This window comes from Nelusetta ayraudi, unplaced genomic scaffold, assembly GCF_046127955.1.
Source record: "Nelusetta ayraudi isolate G7.1 ecotype Tasmania unplaced genomic scaffold, CSIRO-AGI_Nayr_v1 ptg000173l, whole genome shotgun sequence".
Taxonomy (NCBI): Eukaryota; Metazoa; Chordata; class Actinopteri; order Tetraodontiformes; family Monacanthidae; genus Nelusetta; species Nelusetta ayraudi.
In genome coordinates this window covers 135,468-155,376 of record NW_027466222.1, presented here as the reverse complement: position 1 = coordinate 155,376, position 19,909 = coordinate 135,468, and the positions used below count along the sequence as shown (strand labels likewise).

The window sequence follows — 19,909 nt, the reverse complement described above, 5'->3', positions numbered from 1 at the left end:
TGCACTAACTGTGGTTTTTATTGTGTCTTTTTATGGTGTGATCTTTTATTGTAATTTTCTTTTCTTTTCTTTTCTCATTGCACTGAACTTTTTATTCTATTTCTTAGCTGTGACTATGGGTGTGTGACAGGGAGCAGCTGAATAAGTGAATTTCCCTTTGGGATGAATAACGTATCTATCTATCTGTGTGTGTAAGTTATATTACATATCTATTTATGAATTTATCTATTACCACCTGATGCCACTGCCCGTGGTGTCCGAAAGTTCATTGGATTTGGCTAATGGAGTGCACGACATAGTTGGCAGCAGGTGCAGTTAGTGGCATTTAGTAGTGTTGAGCTTTATTCACATGAGCCAAACACAGCAGAGCAGCACCTCCCTGCTTGTGGCCTGACAGTAAAACACAACCTTGATTGGAATCATTGGAAACACCTGTTGACCTAATTATGAGCGGCCACAATGGCGGCTGTGCAAAATACATGTACTTCTATCGTGTTAGCCAACACTTAATACAACGCATGCATAACCGGCGAAATAAATTCAAACAAGATACTCACGGCATGTATACGTGCATAGCATACGTGTGAGCTACTTGTAGCTGGTTTGTGTCACTTTAGCAACACGTTTTTGTTTTGTTTTGTGCTTGTTTTTGTTTTGTTTTTTTGTTTTTTTCTTTTGCTATGTTATTTCATAAGGCATGACGAACTCACCCCTCACTTCTTCACTTCCTGTGGGTGACCCGCCAGCTGAGACTAGTGAGTAAGACGGGCTCGTCTCCAGTTCGTTTGGGACATGATTCGACATAGCTAAAGGTAGAACAGTGAACGCAACTGAGCGCTGCGACAGCTCGCATGGCAACCTCAGCAGCAGCAGCCGAGACACACACACACACACACCGCAGACGTCATCACGCCCTGAAGTCACCCCTCGACAGACGCACAGGACCCCGTCACACACACGCTGTGGGAACAAATTGCCGACTTACCGGAGACGCCGAGTGCAAGACGCGTGTGGGGTTCGGATGATTTCGGTCCGTGCAAGTTCTCACAAAAATCTCTTGACCAGGAAGCTTTTGGAAGCGGCTGCCTGGGTGAGTTTGTACCTCCTCTTCCTCACATCTGGTCCCCAAACTGCAGGAGTACCTCCCTCCCATCCGCGCAACCTCGGCACAACTTCTCCAGTCCACTTCTTCTCACACTTCTCTCGACTGTGTCGAGGAACTCCCCGCTGCCCTTGATTGAATTACGATTCGTGTCCTTAAAGGTTCAGTTGAAAGAAACATAACGGATGGACGAATTCCAGCTCTCCACACTGGACTCTCCAGATGCGAAGCCTCTGAGCAGCATGTAATAAATATACAGTGTTGTTGTATCAGATGCACTCGTCATAAAAAAAAAAAATGTTGTCTCCTATAACTCTTTTGCAATGCAGGGAGGTTCATATCAATATGATAGGAGGTTGCCTGTATATCATGCAATACAGCATTTATTTCAACTCCCTGGTGCCCCTGTCTTCAACCTGGACATAAATTGCCCAATCGTGTCCAGTGCTGGATAAAAACATAATAAACTGCCTACTGTGGTGGTCCAAGAAAACATAGCACATATAGTGCCCTCCACAGTGGCCTGGAGGAGGGGATAAAATAATTTAGTGCCCTCCAGAGTGTCCTTAATGCCCCCAGAAGTTCTTCTCCACTAAATGGTTGAGTAGTAACTACATACCGAGAGTTTTGGGCCCATTTGGGTTTGACTGAATTCCACAGGTAAGGAAAAAAAAAACCCTCTCCATTCACCATCTATTATGTTAGCAGGGATGTACTCTAAATTGGATTTCTAAAAACACCTAATTTGCTTGTTTACGTCTTAAATGACATCCAGTTAAACAAAGACGGAAAAATAGCACAAAACAAACAGGTCAGTATAACCATATATGGCTTTGAAAAAAAAAAAAAAAAAAGCACTTCACATGGACTTCAAGAGTCAACACAAATAAAATAATCTGGAAGGTAGCTTTGTGAAATTACTTTTTAGTCAGACATGCAGAGCTCACAGAGACTCCATTCTGGGGTCTCTTCAAATTAAAAGCTAAATTTTGAGTTCAAACATGATTACATCACATCCCAGCTGAGTGATATTACTCCCGTTCAAAGGGACTGGGGTTATTAACTATTGGATGTGACAAAATGTTGTCTTGAGAAGAAATAAATGTTTTGGGGTGGGGTTTTTTTTTTTAGCTGAAGTTTAACACAGTTAGTGCTTTTTTTCCATCACCAAACTGAAAAAATAAACAAGACTTTTGCCGTGTGTGTGTGTGTGTGTGTGTGTGTGTGTGTGTGTGTGTGTGTGTGTGTGTGTGTGTGTGTGTGTGTGCGCGTGTGATTGAGCCTTTAGCTAAAGGAGAAAATAGAATTGATCAGACATCTGCAGCCGATTCGGCACTCTTCTGCTGAAGTACAGAGAAAGACCAAGAAAGTGAACCACACCACTCTGATCTTTGCACCACACTTCCTGCCTGTCAGAAAACTTTCTAAAAGATTGCTGTTGGTTCAAAAGCACAGGATGGTTTAGGGCCAAATCATACTTCTGATTAAAAGCCGTGTTCACTTTTTATGTTCTAAAAAAAACTGGAAGGAATCCCCAGTGAAACTGAACGGAACAAAGTTAATGACTATTCCTTATAGCGAGAGTTCCCATAATTGAATGGTTGCTAGGATAAACACTACACTCTCATATAACTTTGCATTTTTATTTTAACATCATGAAAAATAAGATTTTTTTTTTCATTTTTTTGGTGCAAGATGGTCGTTGGTGCAACGCATGAATCCTGGCAGAGGGAATTGTTTCCACTGGAATAACAAGTGGGGATTTATGATCCTGGAGACGCGTCGTGTTTGGACATTTCTTTGCTTCAGCAAATATGCTCGCTCATCGTTACACATCCTGAGATAACTCCCGCAGCCTTGTAAAAAAATTATGAGCGAGGGATAAAAACCAAGCCAAGCGAAAGGCCAGGAGTAGAGCAGAGGTTGGTACTTTCTGTTCGAGAGAAATGCCAGCCAAGCCACCATCACTAGACACAGAGCTGCTGAGAGGACGACGGGGAGGACGGGGAGGGCGCCGCCTGTTCTCTGTCCATCACTCCACTCGTTGCATTCTGCCTCCAAACAATCTTATCTCTCCATCTATCATCCATTTCGCTTTTCAGCAAGTTATCTCAACAGCAGCATGCAAGAGCCCACTGCCGTGATAACCTGGACAGAGGCCAAGCTTGTAAAAGTGAAGAGAAAAAGACTGCTCCAGGGTCAGAGGAAGGTCTGCTCCCATCAAGTCCAGGATTTAAAAAATATGGCGAGGGGTGATGTGAGGTGAGGGGGTTCACTTAGCCAACATTTGAGCCCAGCCTTATCAAGATTAAATGAGAAGGACCCCGATAACCACTGCCACGACATTATAGCCGCTTCTTTGGTCATCACGGCTAAAATATATACTGTTTATACACACATTAAGTGCAATATTTCTCCACCTTGTACATTTTTTTACTCTACTTATTTGTATTCCACCACTATTCTAGCTCCAGATGTTTTATATTTTTATATTATATTTTTTATCTTAAATTACACAAAGTAGCAAACATGGCTGTGCTCTGGAGCCAGGCAACGATATTTCATTGTAGGAGGAATCACTGTAGGGTTTCTTTTTTTCACTGACAATAAAGAAAGTCTGTCTAAATGGGACTGAACTACAAAAGTAGGGGACTAAAAAACAAAGTAAGAGGGAAAACACAGGGGAGCTGGCGAGGAGATGACGGAGGACTGGAGGAGAAGATGGAGAGGCAGCGTAAAGGGGTCAGACACAGCGGCAAGACTGAAGGGAAACAAGAGGAAGCAGCCAAGACTGTGGATGTTGTTTTATCAAGTTCATTGTGTCGCCCGGTTCCTTCCAACACTCCAAAATACACTATTACATCAGGCAGAGCATGGGAAACTTCCCCAAATCAACACACCGCCACCGAGTGTCTCACTTATCTTTTATTGCTGACTGCCGAGATCTTTATCATTAGCCAAGCATCACTTGAAGGCGACACGTTGTGCCTGCGCTGACAGCAAGAAATGACCAAAGACTGGGAGCAAAGTGGAGTTTTTTGGATCAGACGTTAAAGCTTTCTCACAGTGTCATGTAAAAACGTCATTGTATTAGCTGATGTGTTCCAACCTACATTGCCAGGAGTGGTGGCAATACAGTAGCCTGAGCAAAAAAACAAAGTGTTTCAAGCTGACTCGACAAAAAACAAAGCCTCGAAGCCTTGAAACCTTGAAATTTTCCTCAGCTGTTTATTTGTAGGGGATGAAAACAAAAGCAAGTCCTCTTCATGATTATGAAAACCACATTTCATTTGAAAAATACAGAAGTAAAAAAAAAAAAAAAAATGCATTACTTGTGTGTCAACCACAGAACGTGTTTTATTCGCATTCACAGCGAAAGGGTGGTGGCGGGGGGGGGGGGCGGTGGCAGGGGGGCAAACAGCTTCAAGACTTCCTTGGTTTTCCTACAAGCCATTTGTACATTCTACACTTCCCCATGCATGTAACAACATGACTAAATAAATTCAGCTAAAGCAAAGTAAAAAAAAAAAAAAAAACTGAGCGAAGAGTAGCAAGGCAGAGCTCAGCGCTGAGAGATGCAGTGTGTATGAGCCGCCGTCACGAGGAGCAACAGGAGACGGAACTGAGCACAACTGAGCGCCGCTGTTCTCAGCTTCTCACTGGAACACGTGACTACGAGAGACAGGACAGAGCAGAGCTGTTGTGACCAGTCATTCCAGGGTTTCACAAACCCTGACCGGTCCGGCAAACGTGGCTTCACTTGCAGCTCCATTTCTTTTTCTTCTTCTTTCTTTTTCTGTTACATGGTTGACGTAAACAAGTTGTGAGCTCGAGCGTCGGTCGGGGGGGGAGGGAGGCAGGTCAGAAGAAGCAGCTTCCTCTCTCTGGACAGACAATAATCCCACTTTGTTTTCTGGTTGTTGTGGGTTCGAGTCTCCCCCGTGATGAAAACCACCTCAAAGACGTCAGTGGATTTTTGGGGAAGTGTCAGAGTCTCTTCAGATTCTCGTGAATGCTTCCTCAGTTCCACATCTGGCTCGTTAGGAAAAATGGGAAAAGAGAAAAAAACAGAAAACAATACTTTTCTGTCGTTTTTTTATCAGTATCCTTCGGAAATTAAAAATAACAACAAAAACAAACAAACAGAAACAGCTCCCAGACGGGATCGCTTGTCCGACTCTATGCAATGTGCCGACCAGCCTGACGCGTCGGATCGAGCCGCCGTCAGGAGTTTCAGGTCTGTCTGAAAGCCGACGGGGCGTTCAAGTGGCCACGGACGAGACGATCTGAACCACTTCGCCGTTCTCTCCTTGGATGGCCCCCTGGATGGCCTCCTTCACGTCGATCACGCCGTCTGTCTGCAGGGCCGGCGCCAGCTCAGCAGCCTGGGGGTCGAAAGAAACGACAAGTTCAAGTGAGAAAAGAGGCGCTCCGCCACCGTAAAGACACACGCCTTGTTACGCAGCATCTGCTCTCTGTTGCGAGCAGGTGAAGCTGCTTCTCTGATGAACCGCCAGGATTCACGGTGGCATTCGCAGCCGTGACATTGCTTTGGACAGCCGCAGCGAATGGATCAAAGGTCGACGGAAGGAAATGTATGAGCGCAGAGGTTACTGAAGCAATAACTCAAAGAGACGGAGGTCTGAGAGAGGAAGAAATAAAGCAAAGTGATGGGTGAAGAGAGAGCTGACAGGAGGTGGGGTTTGCTTTTTTGTTTTTTTCCAAGCTTACTGGCCGCCTCTGTGCTGGACAGAGTCAAGTACTGAGCAGATTACCCCCAAAAAAACAAAAAAAAAAAAACAGCTTTAGAAATTAGGGGGCTTATGAGTCAGTCCTGGATGATGACCATCATGAGTGACTCACTCTTTCCTCGAAAACACACCCAAGGTTCCCCCGAGCACACCTGCAGCTTTTAATCCTGCATCCCGTCCAGCGTGCTGTCACTAGACGACCGTCTCCACTCAGCAACAGCTGCAGCGCAGCAGTGCGGTGTAACAACAACGCGCCTCGACGGCAAAGGACTCCGAGTACAATACGTAATGATCTGCGTGCTTTTGTCTCCAGCACTGAAAAGGACTGACGAGAAGTCTGAGCCTGAGGATCCGGGATTCAAGTGCAGCTACTTTGCACCTTTCATCCAACAAAGCTCGAAGTTGCAATTTAGGAGCGATACCGCAGCCCGCCACCAGGAGCCAGGAGCCAGGAGCCAATGGGGATGTTTGGCTTCTGCCTCTCGAGAGGCCTCGTGTCCATCCTGAGAAAGTGACCGCAAACTGTCCCAGGACTGGATGGCTGGTGCTCCTATAGCGAAGGCAGCGAGAAGACGATGGCTGCTGATGCAATTACAACACCGGCCTAATTAAAGCTAATTGAGGCTCATTTTGGTAACGTTATAGGTCGCACGTTCTCACCAACTTGAGGAAATGCCTCTGTGGAATGCAAAATGAACGCAGTGTGTTATCCCCCGACTCCATCTACATTGTGTCATGGAAACTATCACATAAAAGAGGAGGGGAAAAAATGCAGAGATAAATAAATACAAAAGCCTGAGTAATTTTTCAGGACCTTGTTTAAATGCTCCCACATGTTTGGAAGCGGATGAGAGGGACTCTCTCGATTCAACATGTTTGAGAAGGAAAGAAGCAGGGGAACGTACAGCACTACCCTTCGTCTGAACCTTGAACTAGAAGTCAGCACTGTTTATACTATAAGACGTAAAAACCCAACTGTGATAATAACCTGCACTGTGCCACCCTGAGAGTGCGTGCCTAAAATCCCATAAGTGCTACTTAACACAGTGATATTTTACAATACCAAGGTTGTTTCTAAAACAGCAGCTGAACACTGCTTTCCTTTGTTCCACCATCATTTGCACTATAGACAGACAATGGTACTTTAAGGCCTTTCGAGGGTTAAATAATCGGTTTTGGAAAATTGGCACGTTTGGATAAATATAAAGGTAATGAAAATACATTTCAAGACCAATAAAATAATAAAACAACAGTATCTGAAGTATTTCCATTAGATTTAAATGGAAAGTTTTAAGTGTTGTCTATGGTCAATGAGAATCAATATTCTCACATCAAACACATTTATACTATGTGTGCGTAATCCACAGCATCTAATACACATCTCTCATCATGAGTACAATATACATACAGACAAAGAAGAGAGGTCCATTTGGACCAAGAAATGAGGAAACATAAAAAGAGATGACAAAGAGCTAAACGGGTGTGATCGGAAAAAAAGTTCATTAGGTAGAGTTCACTGCCATAAAGAGAAATGTCTTAAACCGGCTGTTGAGCTGATGCAATATATGGTGCTTTAACTTTCCTGTGTGCGCTGGAGCAAGCAAGCAGCTCATCAAACACATCCAGACAGCACACTGACAAAGAAAGGTTGAGCGGGGGGGGCAACAGTTTAATGAGGAGATGAAGAAAAGCTGAGCGTGTGCGTTTGCATAGAGGCAGTATAAAGCCAGCAGGGGATGTACACTAGGGCGGCGGTGGCATTTGAAACAGTCACCAGCCACATAAAGAACCTCAGCTTATGCTTGAATAACAATCAGACCCGACTGCAGTTTTAGTGCGGAGTGAAAGAAAGGAGCGCAAGAACACATCTGATTTTGAACACACTTGGAGAGGAGAGAAGCACATAGCACAGAGAAGCGCTGCTGGTTTATTGCCCTGCAGGAGTCCAAGTGACCACTTCAAAAGGGCGCAGTGATGTGTGCGTTATGATCCCACATGTGGCCGCCGCTCAACGGGCTCAGTCGTCGAGGGCTTTAAGTCACATCCATTAACAGCCGCTCCTCTCGTCGGAAGACCTAATCCACTCCACTTAAAGTTGACTTTTTTTGTCACAGCTTCCTCGTCATGGCAGAGACCAAAGTGCTTTTTGGGTTAATGTTAAAGAGAAAAAAATGTGGAAACGGGAGGTAAAGTACTTAATTGTGCCATTAACTGCACTTTAGTCCAACTGTAAAGTGAATAAAACATTCAAGGATACTTTTCACTTCATTATTTAAAGGACTCAAACTCAATGAGCTGAATCTTTGGCTCCGGGAGCCAGCATTATTTTTTCTTTTACTTTATTTAAGTACAGTTCAAAAGAAGACGTCGATAAATTCCCAAAACTAGTAGCTATTCTAGAAACATAAAAATAATTCTTTTGAACCTCTGGAAGCTGAAGAATCTATCACAGAGGCAACAGTACCATCGTTGGCACATGAACGAATGAGATTTACTTTTCTCAAGCAGGGATCTATGTTGTTCTTTTCAGTGGGCACAGTGAGGGCATTCAACAGAGCAACGGCATCACTGAAGTACTAACTTCATATGCCGCAGTGCTTTATACTTCTAGTTTTGTCCTTCCTCCACACCGTAGATGTCAGAGAAAGTGTCTTGACATCTACATCCTCTGTACGTCTTGTACAAGTAGCAGGATTGACAATAACTTTGACTTTGACTGATTACTGGTCTGCACAGACATAAAGCAGAGGAACAAAGGTGGGAAACCAAATCTCACGGATCAGCCGAGACCTTAATGCGCTTGTGGTGTGCCTGATTCAAATTTACGCCGGGGTCTGTCTTGCCTCAGACGAAAGCGGAATGCTCGCACGTAATCTGTTTGTATACGTGCCTGGAAGAAGTTCATTTTTGGGGGGGCATGTGACTGCGGCGCTTTACCTGGACTGCAGCTGTGTGATCTGTGACGGGGGCGAGCTGGACGTACTGCACTTGGATGTCGGGAGGAAGGGAGGAGCCCTCGACGGCCGCGGCCCCGCTGTCAGCCGACGCCACTGCGATGAGCTGAGCCCCGCGCAGCACCTGGGGGACAAAGAAGGCGGTGGAGAAAGGTCAGTCACAGTAAACCCCCGCCCGCCTTCACAGCTGCAGCGAGCTGTAGTCAGCAATAAATATTAAACAATAAGCTAAACTGCAGGAAACGGAGGCAGGAATGGACAGGTTTGACCCCTCTCTGCTCTAAATATTCAAAGATAAATAAAACTGGGTAATGTCTAAACAGATAATATCTTCAGGCTGACACGTATCACCAGTACTAGCCCACTTTATTTCCCATTCTTGTAGATCCAATGGGGTGGGGGGGGGCGTCGGCGGCAATTCGCCAACAAACCCAAAGTGTGTGCTCAGAAATAGTCATTTGTTCTGGGAGATCAAAAACCCTTTGTTAAATGTTGTGAAATCCAAACTCATCCCTTTAAACTTTAGATTGTCATCATTTTTTTGGTCATTTATTATGGAGGTGTCTTGTGTACAACAATGGAAACCACCCCCAAGTAAAACTGATGTTTTGCTACTTTGATTTATGAACAATCTGCTCTTAATGTTCTTTTGCGATTACAGTCGTTGGTGTGTACACGCCGTCACACAAGCATCTCAATTAGTCTCAGCAGGGAAGGGCTTATCTCCGTGATGTCATTTCAGGTTTCATTCTACAGCTGTCAAAGACTCTCATCCCTCCCTTCACTCTCTTTACAAATGGGACTTTTGGCTCAGTCACTTAAAAAAAGCTCCGCTGCCTGAGTCTCGTAACAACAGTTTGTTGAGGCTCAACTGTGTAGCTTCTAAAACAACAAACAACACGAACCCAGTTTTGTGTGTGTGTTTTGTCAGAGGTCACACGCATGCTGTAGAATTAGCAAAACACTGCTATTAATTCAGATAACTCCCATGTGAGGACAGACGCAAATGGACATAAACATCTTGTCAACACACGCAGAAGAAGGGAGGGACATATTTCCTCAGCCTGGAGTTTGATCATATTCATTTCAGCTGAAGAAGTTCCCGCATTTCTGCAATTCTTGCACTGACCACCGAGACGGTCTCATGTGTCTTGTGTGCTTTCAGTGAAAGAAGCTTCCCTTTGTCCCAGCCGCCCAGTGAAGAACATCCTGCAGATTCATCTGAAACTATTTTTCTGTCTGGAAATCAAAGAGTTCCCCATGGCCTTCTGCTAAAAGCGTGATGCTTGTGTAATAAGATGTACCTTTCAATGAGCACAAGAAGGGTTAGTATACAGCCTTACCACAAGAATGCCTCATCTCAGACATCACTAAGAGGTTCCTACCACCTCATTAACCACAGTGTTAGGTTTGATCAGCTCATAGTGGCTATTAGTGAAAACTGAGCCTTACTCACTCGTTCATTCCCACCAGACGATTCAACAATAAGACACTGATTCAGTCCTGAGCAAGCTTGCCTCTTAAAGGTTTGGTCAATATTTGGGTCAAGTGAATCACAGGCTCTGACGAATAAAACATTCCTGATCCTTGACGAAAGAGGTAAGCACACATAACGTTGGGAAATGTTACAAGTTTTTGTTTTTTGTTTTCTTTGCAGTGTTTCAGATCAGGAAGAGCACAGCAGGTTTAGCAATACTTTCTGTCTTTCTGTGCCAAATTATGAGAGAGTTAGCTTAGCATAAAAACTTGAGGGGAAAAGAACAAATGGCCTGACTTGGCCAAAGCAGAGCAAACCACCCTGTGGCAAAACTAAATGAGCAGAATCCTCAAAGTGTCGTCCCAAACAGATAAATCTGTGCAAAACATGTTCATCAGTCAGCTGTCCTTAATGAGGACAGCAAGAAACCACAGACACAGGCAGCTGTTTGAGTGTCATCATGGCTGACTCCTAGGGTATAGAGATCTGCCCAACCCCCACACTACATCATCAAATGCAGCTTTGGCAAGAGTTCATCTGAGTGTAAACATATATGCACTGCATACCCACAAGTGATGTGTCCGCAACGCTATGGAACGTTGGTGTCTGATTACTGCTGCTTAAGATTTGCTACGGTTGAGTTTTGTGTGTAAACCCTTGTCCAACCTCATTTGATTCTTAACCTCCATTTGAGAGCAATTTTGCATTCTCAGCTGTGAGAAGCAGCACAGGGGCTCACAAAAGAACAGAGTTGGAACAGCGTGTGAGATCCCTGCAGTGATTTAACAGGAACTTCTCATGCTCACATCCTGTCCCACGACTCACTCGCTCGCTCTCATCTCCACGAGCCGGTGTGGCCAATAAGCACGATTCAGACAAAAACAAATCATTTGGGACGGAAAGATGTTCAAACGCCTCACGGAGGATGGAATTTCTTTTCTACATAGTAAAAATGTTTGTTTTTTTCTGCACAATTACTGCAAGGTTGTGAGTTCAAACTAAACATTCTTGAGCACAATTAAGTAAATATGCTGAAAGTGCTGAGAAATCCCTCTTGTTCAGACATTACAGCCAATCAACGGTGTCAAATCAAATGCTAGCATCACAACATTTATGTTAAAGACACCAATAAAAGACTAGTTCACTTGTGGAACATAAAATAAATAGGTCAAGTCTGCAAATCAAGGCCAAGGGTCTAATTGAAAAGGAATGTCTGAGGGAACTTTTCTGTGAGAACAAAAGTGCCTTAGAGGTGGCAGGACTTGCCTTGATTATAACGGACGATATCAGTTTCACCAATAGCTAAAATGTTTTGCCTAAATGTGGCTGAAAAGAGAAATCTTCTGATAGCTGCTTGTCGGAAAAAGAGCCGGTCAAGATGCTGGAATCTTCACCCTTGGAGTTAGTGTCTTATTGCCCAGATCCTACACTGGAGATCTGTACAGCAGAGCGGACAGCTACATATCTAGAACACTATGGCACAGCACTCAAGAGACATCAAGCATCATGGGTATCATAAATTCTTTGGTCTTTGCAGGCTTTACTCACTGCCATGGTCTTAAGGCAAAGGGGAATGTAAAACAAATCTTTATTTGATGCTCTAATGCTTTAAGTAAGGGATTCAGGACACTAAGAAAGTGGACACAAGGGAGGGACGCTCTAAAATCAACAGTGCCTTCATGTAAAAAGACAAGAAAGATTCCATCATCAAAACTACAAAGCTCTCTGGCTATACTGGGGATAATGCAAGTTTGAAACTCAATAACAGTGGCAATGTTTGTGTGAGAATTTAGAAATGCACTTCCTCTCCTTTGGCTTTAAAAAAAAAAAAATACAGTAAATTTTCATGAGGAGACTGAGGGAAAAACATAGTTTACGGATCCAGAAATACAGATGGATTTCTGATGCTATTCTTCTAATAGCGTCTCACCAGAGTAACTGATCGGGGAACCGGCTTGTTTTGCACGTCTTTGGTGCAGGCTGGCATCGATTCCCACGCTCGCAGGTGGTCTTAGTTACACTCAGCTGTGCACCAGATCCAATGTCATGAGTCACCTGCTTGTTGTGCATGTTGCTGTGCATGTGTATGTTTGGGTCTTTTAAGATTTTTTTTGCTTTGACCCAACTGTAATCAAAGTAATACTGGAGTCCCCCATAAAACAAGATCCTTCACTGAGAGGATACCGAAATCTATACACACAAGACACGTTTTCCAGCACTCCGAGCAAAGAGGAGGCACACAAATCTGGTTCCTATAATTCATAAAGGAAAACCTCCTCTTCTTTCAGGTAGTAAAAAAAATATAACCAAAACAGGGAAATGAAAAAAGAAACATTTGGACTTTGGAGTGGCTGGAACTTCCTCTCAGCTCAACAACTGTCAACAACATCTGCAAATGCCAATCCCAGACAGATGTCCAAGTAGAAACACTATCTCCAGGGGGATGGGCGGGGCGGAGGCAGTGGGAAGAGGGGTTCATGCCTGGCTGCGACACGGCTATAAAGACGGCCCATAGACACAGCAGTCCTACTCATACATAGTGTAGACTTGGAACAAGAACACTCGCTTCATCACAGCAGCTTTTAGCTTTTAGCTTTTAGCGTCCGGTACCTTTTATTTTGGGATATAAAGATGTAGGGATTATATACGTTCAAGGACCCAAAATGCAAAACATAATAGTGAATCACAAAAAACAACTACAGATCACATACAATGCCAGAAAAAAACAGAGGACAACAATTCAACAAACAAAACACAACATGTGCACACAAACAATTATGTGGTGCTTGCAGAATTATTTCAAACTATTAGTCATCCGGGGGGCGAATGGTAAGTGCCGATTATGGTCTGCGACGACAGAGTCGGGCTTTACAAAATTGATGATACACCACGTTTATGGCATCTTCCATCTTTGCAACCTTATTTGTCATCCTAAATCATCTCCGATAACGCAACTCCACCCAGGACAGTGACACAGTTTCAGCACCAAAACTCAACACCTGCATCTGGTCAAACTCAGACTCGGAGTCAGACTCGGACCTTATTTAGAGAGCTTTTATAGAAAAAAACAAGCTTGGTTTTCATTGTGATCCAAGACAGCAAATCAAAAGGATGACATCAAAAGTAAAAGGCCTCACTCAAAACCCGATAAAGATTAACAGAAAGTTAGTATGTCATCTGGGGCTTTTAGCACAAACCCAAGAAGCACCAAAAAATGTATCAAGTGAGTACATTTTTGGATTGATTTGTTATAATTACCACATTTAGCTCTGCAGAGCAATAATAATGGTTTAGAGTACTCGTAAAGCTCAATAAAAATGACAACATAGCACTAAAGACCAAGCTAAGAGGTTATTTGTGTTGAGAAATGAGATGATCCAATGGTACAGCCAAACATGTTTCTTGGATCAAAATTATCCATCGTTAAGAGTTTGCAGCTCCACTTAAAAATCTGAAGTACGCCACAGAAATCTTAACAAACACTTCCAGAAAGCGAGACCAAAACTCCTCATGGTATTCATTTCACGTGGTGACACTGCCACACATGTAGTCGTCAACCAACAACATGACTTTCATATTATATATTGGTGAGAAGGCATATTGTTCCTTTCACCTCTTGTACAGAAGTGCAGTATGGGTTAATAAAATATATGTAATTCATGCACAAGACTACATGCTGCATCAAATTAAACCTGCCATCTTGCAATTTCCATGAAAAAACTGTTTTGCAGCTGTTTCCACAAGGATGCGTAATCAGAAAAATCTGTCTTTTGGCAATAGTTGATTAATTTTACGATGATTTTGAATTTGGAAGATGTTTTGTTTCCTTTGGTAAATAAACTTGATTATTCCCCCTTGCAGGCCACTGCTCAGAGTTTGACTACTCTAGTCTAAAAAACCAGCTCCTTAGGATGCCCACTGTTCACTAGCGTCTGTTGCCTCCTCCAGATGTTATAATGTGGATCATATCCAAGTGGCACCTCTTACCTCCCGAGTCGCTCTTCTCATGGTTGTCGACGCTCCCATCAATTCACATAAATTCATTTGTCATACAAATTATACAGTAATAACTGCAGTCCCCCTCAGGCTGCAGATGAAGTTGAAAATGATGAATGATACTCTCTACAAGGTCCGAGGTTGGGTTGCACCACTAAGACAAACCATCTGGTCTCTTGGTCTGAGCCAGCTTCCTCCCAGCTCCATCCAAAAAAGTAAAAAATGCCACTGAGGGTACCCTCCTCTTCCTCTGGACAAAATGCAGAGGTACAAACACACACAAACACATTTTGAGAGAGAGACTTGCCAATTTGTGGCTATATACCTCCAGGCCTTCGCGTCACTATGACACATAGCAGACCACTACTCCTTTGAAACTGAATCCTCCACTAGAACTCTAAATCCTTGACTGCTTAAGCACATCCCTTGTGTCTTAGACAATGGGCATAAAAACTGTCTAGAACTTTTATTGATTTTTTTTTTGTAATATATTACTGTTGTTTTTTATAATCTGGCTGTGCTGTGAATCAAGGCAACAGAGGGAGTATGGAGCACCACTGAGCAACTCAGGCCATAGGCCTACAGTTTGTTGTACAAACCCAACCACATCTCTCTGGGCTTTATTCTATAAATTGTTCCTCCTGCTTTCTGCTTGAAAAAAGAGACATCAGGAAACTGTCCACAGAGAACATGAAACATTTACCGAAACAAACTCACGAGAGATTAAGGGCAGGCACCATGGCAAACACACATCTTTGCACTGACATAAACACAATGTCATAAAATACATAATTCTTTGGTTTCTTCTCCTACCTCTCTTCATTCCCTCACATTTGCGTGTCTCCTTTTCATCCCCTCTTTCGTCACATTCTCCAGCAATTCTTTTCTCACATTGCAATTACACTAACACGATAAACGCTTTCTCTTCTGACCATTGCCAAGCTCGGCCCACTTCCATGACCTAGTTACCATTCTAATAAGAAAAAAAAAGAAAAATCTCATTTAGATCTTAAAGATGCACCTGAACGTGCGCCAACGTACAAAATTCACTGGGGAGTCTAATAAGGGGATTTTTTTTTAATGTTTGAAACAATCGCATCCAAAGCAAATCAACTGAATTTCCATGCATCCAAACATAATTTATCATCACCTCTCCCAGTGAGGGTCATATAAGTGCTGAAACTTGTCCCCAACTTTAATAGCGGAAAGTTGCTATACATCCTGGACAAGTTGGTGTATTATTGCGAGGTCCTCAACTGAATCTTTTATCAGTAAAATCGTGCATGCAGAGCTTTTTTTAAAACCGTGTGGCAATTTAGATGATGTGCAGGATTTCATACTGACGCACCAATAATATGCAGATTTTCCTCAAGGAGACCAAAGAAAGAGAACTGAATAAAAGATGAATTTGATGCAATGCTTGAAATGTTATCGTCATGCTATTGTGACAATATGTGAGAGAGCTAAAAAGTTTTTAGATGGCACCTGGTACTTTCAAAAATTATTTATTTTTTTAATTGACTCTTCAACTCAAGTGACCGCACAACCAAGTCATAAAACGGAGGCAGTTAAGACCATCCCAACTCAACCCGGCCTTCTTGACTTTCATGCTCCTCTATTTTTACTTTTCCCTCCTTATCAGTCACTGCTTTCATCTTCCAACACTCCATTTGGTCTGCATCCGTGCAGGGTGAGATCACAGTGCAGACAGCGGAGGGCACTAAATGAGAGGATATGACAGACAGCGGGTGCAGTAAAGCGCTACTCATATACTTTCATGGGTCTGCCTGCATTAGAGGGGTTTTATAGGTCAGCGGAGAACTTGGAATCCGGTTCTGTCCTCACTTTCAGCTGCAACAGTTGCTCTGGATTCGAATGAGTTTGGCGCAGACTGACTTGGAAGCAGACACGCAAACATCTGTATCCAACCGGCACACAACTGATGAGCAGTTAGGAGGATGATGAGCATGTCAGATCAGACTGCACCGTTCTTTGCGAGTGGAAAACATCCATTCAGAAGTTTAGGGAGGACAGTAGACAGAACGCAGACATACACATTTGTCCACGGTTGTCTGAAGATTTTAGCACAGATAGATTTCTCAATTTCAAATAACACCTCGGCTTCTTCTGTCTGTAAAGACAGAGAAGGAGGGTGATTTTTTTTATCGTCATCACTGATAAAGACCACAAATCGAATGTTTTTCCTTTGGGAGGAGAATGTTTCGTCTTATTCTGGACCATGAGGAAGGAAGCTGTGCATGGCTGGTCTGGTCCTATACAGTAAATATACGATGATATCAAACAAAGACAAACAAAGATTGGCCCTGAATTTCCTGCCCTCAAACTCTTTGGTGAATGTGCAACTTGTCAGAAAGAAAATGCAAGACCCCAAACCTTGGGAAAGTGTTGGTTTTGTTTTGTGAAGTTGGTTGATTTTTACTCTTGTGTTGTTGTTTTGTTTTCTTTCAAATGACCTTCTCCTGATTACAAGCCAGCTGGTTGGCTGCACAACAGAAGTTGTGTTCACCGGAAAGAAAAAAAGAGAGTAATAATGAACATAACTGAAGAGAAAATAAGATCCATATCATTCTAGCATGCAGATTGCCAAACGTCACAGATAGTAAAAGTAATGGATTGAGTGGTTAACGGGCTGCAGAACGACCAAATGGGACATGTGGCCTTGAAATGACAGTCAAAGCCACAGTTCAGTTGCACTGCACTTCAAATCTAGCAGAATCTTTGCTTTGTTCTTCTCCATGACATAAACAGTGACATCATCCCAGCCTGTTTGTTTTAGACGACTCGGTAAACGCGTCAATGAATTCTCTCGGAAAGGGTATAATAGGATTAAGTTTGATTTCCCTGCCTGAGGTTCCTAACAACCGTAGTTCAATACATGATGCCGAGCATGAGAAACAAGGAATAAGTCACCGAGATGTGACCATATCTGGACAACCTGCATTATGCTCTTACATAAGTGGTATTAGGAATATCATGGGGCCTTGTTTATCCCCAGATTGTTTTTTTATTCTTGTAATATTTATTCCATGCTTCATCAGAATGAAAAGCTTACCCTCTGAGTCCTCCTCCCTCCGCACTATGAGAATATCTGACAGAAACTCACCAGAAAGGAGGAGCTGCCACAGTGGTTTATCGCTGCATGTGTGTGAAAAGCTCGACCTCCAACACGAGGTTTCAGGAACTCTTTCACTTGGTGTTTGTTTTGGCAACGTGCTTATAAAATTTTGCAGACACAACCAAAGAATGAGCTAAAAAGAAAGGAGGCTGAAAGTAATTACTGCTGGACGAGTCGCACAGCCCTGCTTTGGTGTTGGCGTGATGTCTCTATGCACTAAACAAATGTGCTTTTAACATTGCACTTTTGAAGCATCAGTCTACACTGTATGTAACATGGCCATGAATGAAGTAATAAATGCAGTGATGTCATGCATGGACCCCCTCTTTTCCCCAGGTGCAGAAGTTACTTAATGACCAAATGGAAATAACTGGAATCTATACAGAATATATGCATTTTACTAGTTACATAAAGTCACTAAAAATGAAAGCAAAACAAGACTTCCGACTGGCACGTGCGCAACAAAGCTTCCTAATGACTGTTTTTTTTCAATTCCTTTTTTAATTCCTCTTTAAGAAGCTCATTCGAGGAGCTGTCCACCACCGCAGTTCTGAAGGGAAATCAGTCGATGCCAGACAAATAGATCACCCACGACTTTCAGCTCGCTCTTGAATTTCCTTCTTGCTGAAAAAGCTTCTTAGGCTAAGAGCGATTCTAGGAAACACGTTTTTCTTTCACAGGCTTCTTAAGAAGGTCTGAAAGAAGCTTCTTGCACTGAGAGCATCTTAACTGATCTGGGAAACCTGGCCATTACGTGTGCTGGTGTACCGCTGATAATTCCTCTATGCCTGTATAGTAAGTTGAAAGTGAGGACAAGGGCAGACGGCTGATAAAAATCTGCAAAAGCATTTCAAGCACAGTGCAGCCCAGTCACATAAATAACTGCTGGAAATGTGTTGGCGGCGTAAATCTAACCTACCACTAGCCAAAACCGGTTCAATGATCTTAAAGAGTAAATGGAATGCACGCTACAGTCAAGCCAAACAAATGGTTCATTTAAGGACACGGATATGCATGCTTGCATGTGTTCGCATGAGCCTGAGAGGCTGAGAAGGTGCGAAGTTTCGTGGAATCTCACTCTATTAAAAACAAGAAATCAGAGGCAAGGAACTATCAAAAATAAAACAACAATAACAAATGCATGTATATAAAGCAGATGTAAAAAAATAAAAATAAAAAACAGAACAAAAAACACAACATTTGTGGACTTCTTCATCCTCATAATCAGTTTTAACATTGGCAAAGTATTGGATGTTTGCCACAACACTGAGTGTAGAACTGGAGCTAGAGGGGTTTATCACTAATTCTTGCACAGAAATAAAATAAAAATTATCTCGACAGCAGGGGCAAACAGGTTGAGATTCAAACTGCGTCTCCTCAGTGTATAATGTCTGCCAGTTCACTACAGTACAGCAGTAGAAACGACTCCTTTTCTAACTTCTAGTTCAGGTCAATTTCCTTCAACTTAATGACAGAGATGACATCATCCGATAAAGTGATTCAGGATATGGAGACTCTGTATACATCACAATCCGGCTGGGATGTTTTTCAATGTCACGCTACTTTTTGGCGATCCCTTTGCTTGCATTACAATGGAATTTTCTTTGTGGACCTCCCAAAATAACACTAATGATTAGGGTGAAATAAAAGAATGTTTCAAAAGACTGGCGTCTTTGTTAGGAGCCACCACGTTTGTGAACTTCAAATAAACGCTCAGTGTGACGTGGACATTTCTGCTCACAGCCAATCAGCAGCCAATAAACTAGTTGTGGCTTTTGTTCCGATTTTTGGATGGGACCAGAAAAGGTCGCATTTGGCTGTCACACGAAAACACCTGTCCACCACCAGAAGGGCAGCGTGAGGAAGAACTTCCTTCCCTTAAGCCCTGATTCAAGAGCAACATGATGATTTCATAAACGTTCAATTATATGCTAGTCGCCGGGCGTCCACATGTGGTGTGCGATCGGCCGCTGCTTTGATCAAGGCTCGTGTGTACCTCAGAGGGGAGAAGAGAGAAACAGGAAGGGCCCTCGGTTCAAGACATCCCCGACAGAGATGGGGAAGGGGGAGAAGTTGGACGAAGGCATAGACACTGGATGGAATTTAAAGTGTGCACACGCATGTGCGTGTGTGTGTGTGTGTGTGTGTGCATTCCCTGGAGTAAGTGTTCCACAGTCACTTTCCCGTTACAATATGGCTGTACTCAACTGAACTGCAGACTGTGTTTGTTATCAAGAGATGTTTACTATCATCTGTCAAGATGTACTCGTCCTTTAGACAACATAAGTTTATGAATTTATTTAAGTCCTGTCTTCACGCCACTGAGCCGGAAAAACCTTTCCCAAATGTTCGAGACGTGCTGGTTTCCAGTCTCGCTGAGTTTCTCGTTTTGGTTCATCTTGTTTGCACACTAAATTCACGGGCCAGTTGACAGAAGCATAACATCATCCAACCGCTAACTGATTACAAATTAGGATTTGAAAGGCCAAGATG

At 43.1% G+C, this 19,909-nt stretch overlaps 1 protein-coding gene and 1 long non-coding RNA gene across 2 annotated transcripts in view; both read right to left on the bottom strand.

Moving 5' to 3' along the window:
* Window positions 1–1,274, bottom strand: part of LOC142880861 (uncharacterized) — a 71,766-nt gene extending 70,492 nt beyond the window's left edge. The window contains exon 1 of the long non-coding RNA XR_012925479.1: window positions 986–1,274. This is a non-coding gene — a long non-coding RNA (uncharacterized LOC142880861). The remainder of the gene's footprint in view (window positions 1–985) is intronic.
* Window positions 1,275–4,009: 2,735 nt separating this feature from the next.
* Window positions 4,010–19,909, bottom strand: part of banp (BTG3 associated nuclear protein) — a 28,308-nt gene continuing 12,408 nt past the window's right edge. Inside the window, exons 12-13 of the mRNA XM_076014730.1 lie at window positions 8,791–8,931; window positions 4,010–5,487 (exon numbers count right to left, since the gene is read on the bottom strand). Coding sequence (XP_075870845.1) covers window positions 5,365–5,487; window positions 8,791–8,931 — 264 coding nt within the window. The 3' untranslated portion in view covers window positions 4,010–5,364. The remainder of the gene's footprint in view (window positions 5,488–8,790; window positions 8,932–19,909) is intronic.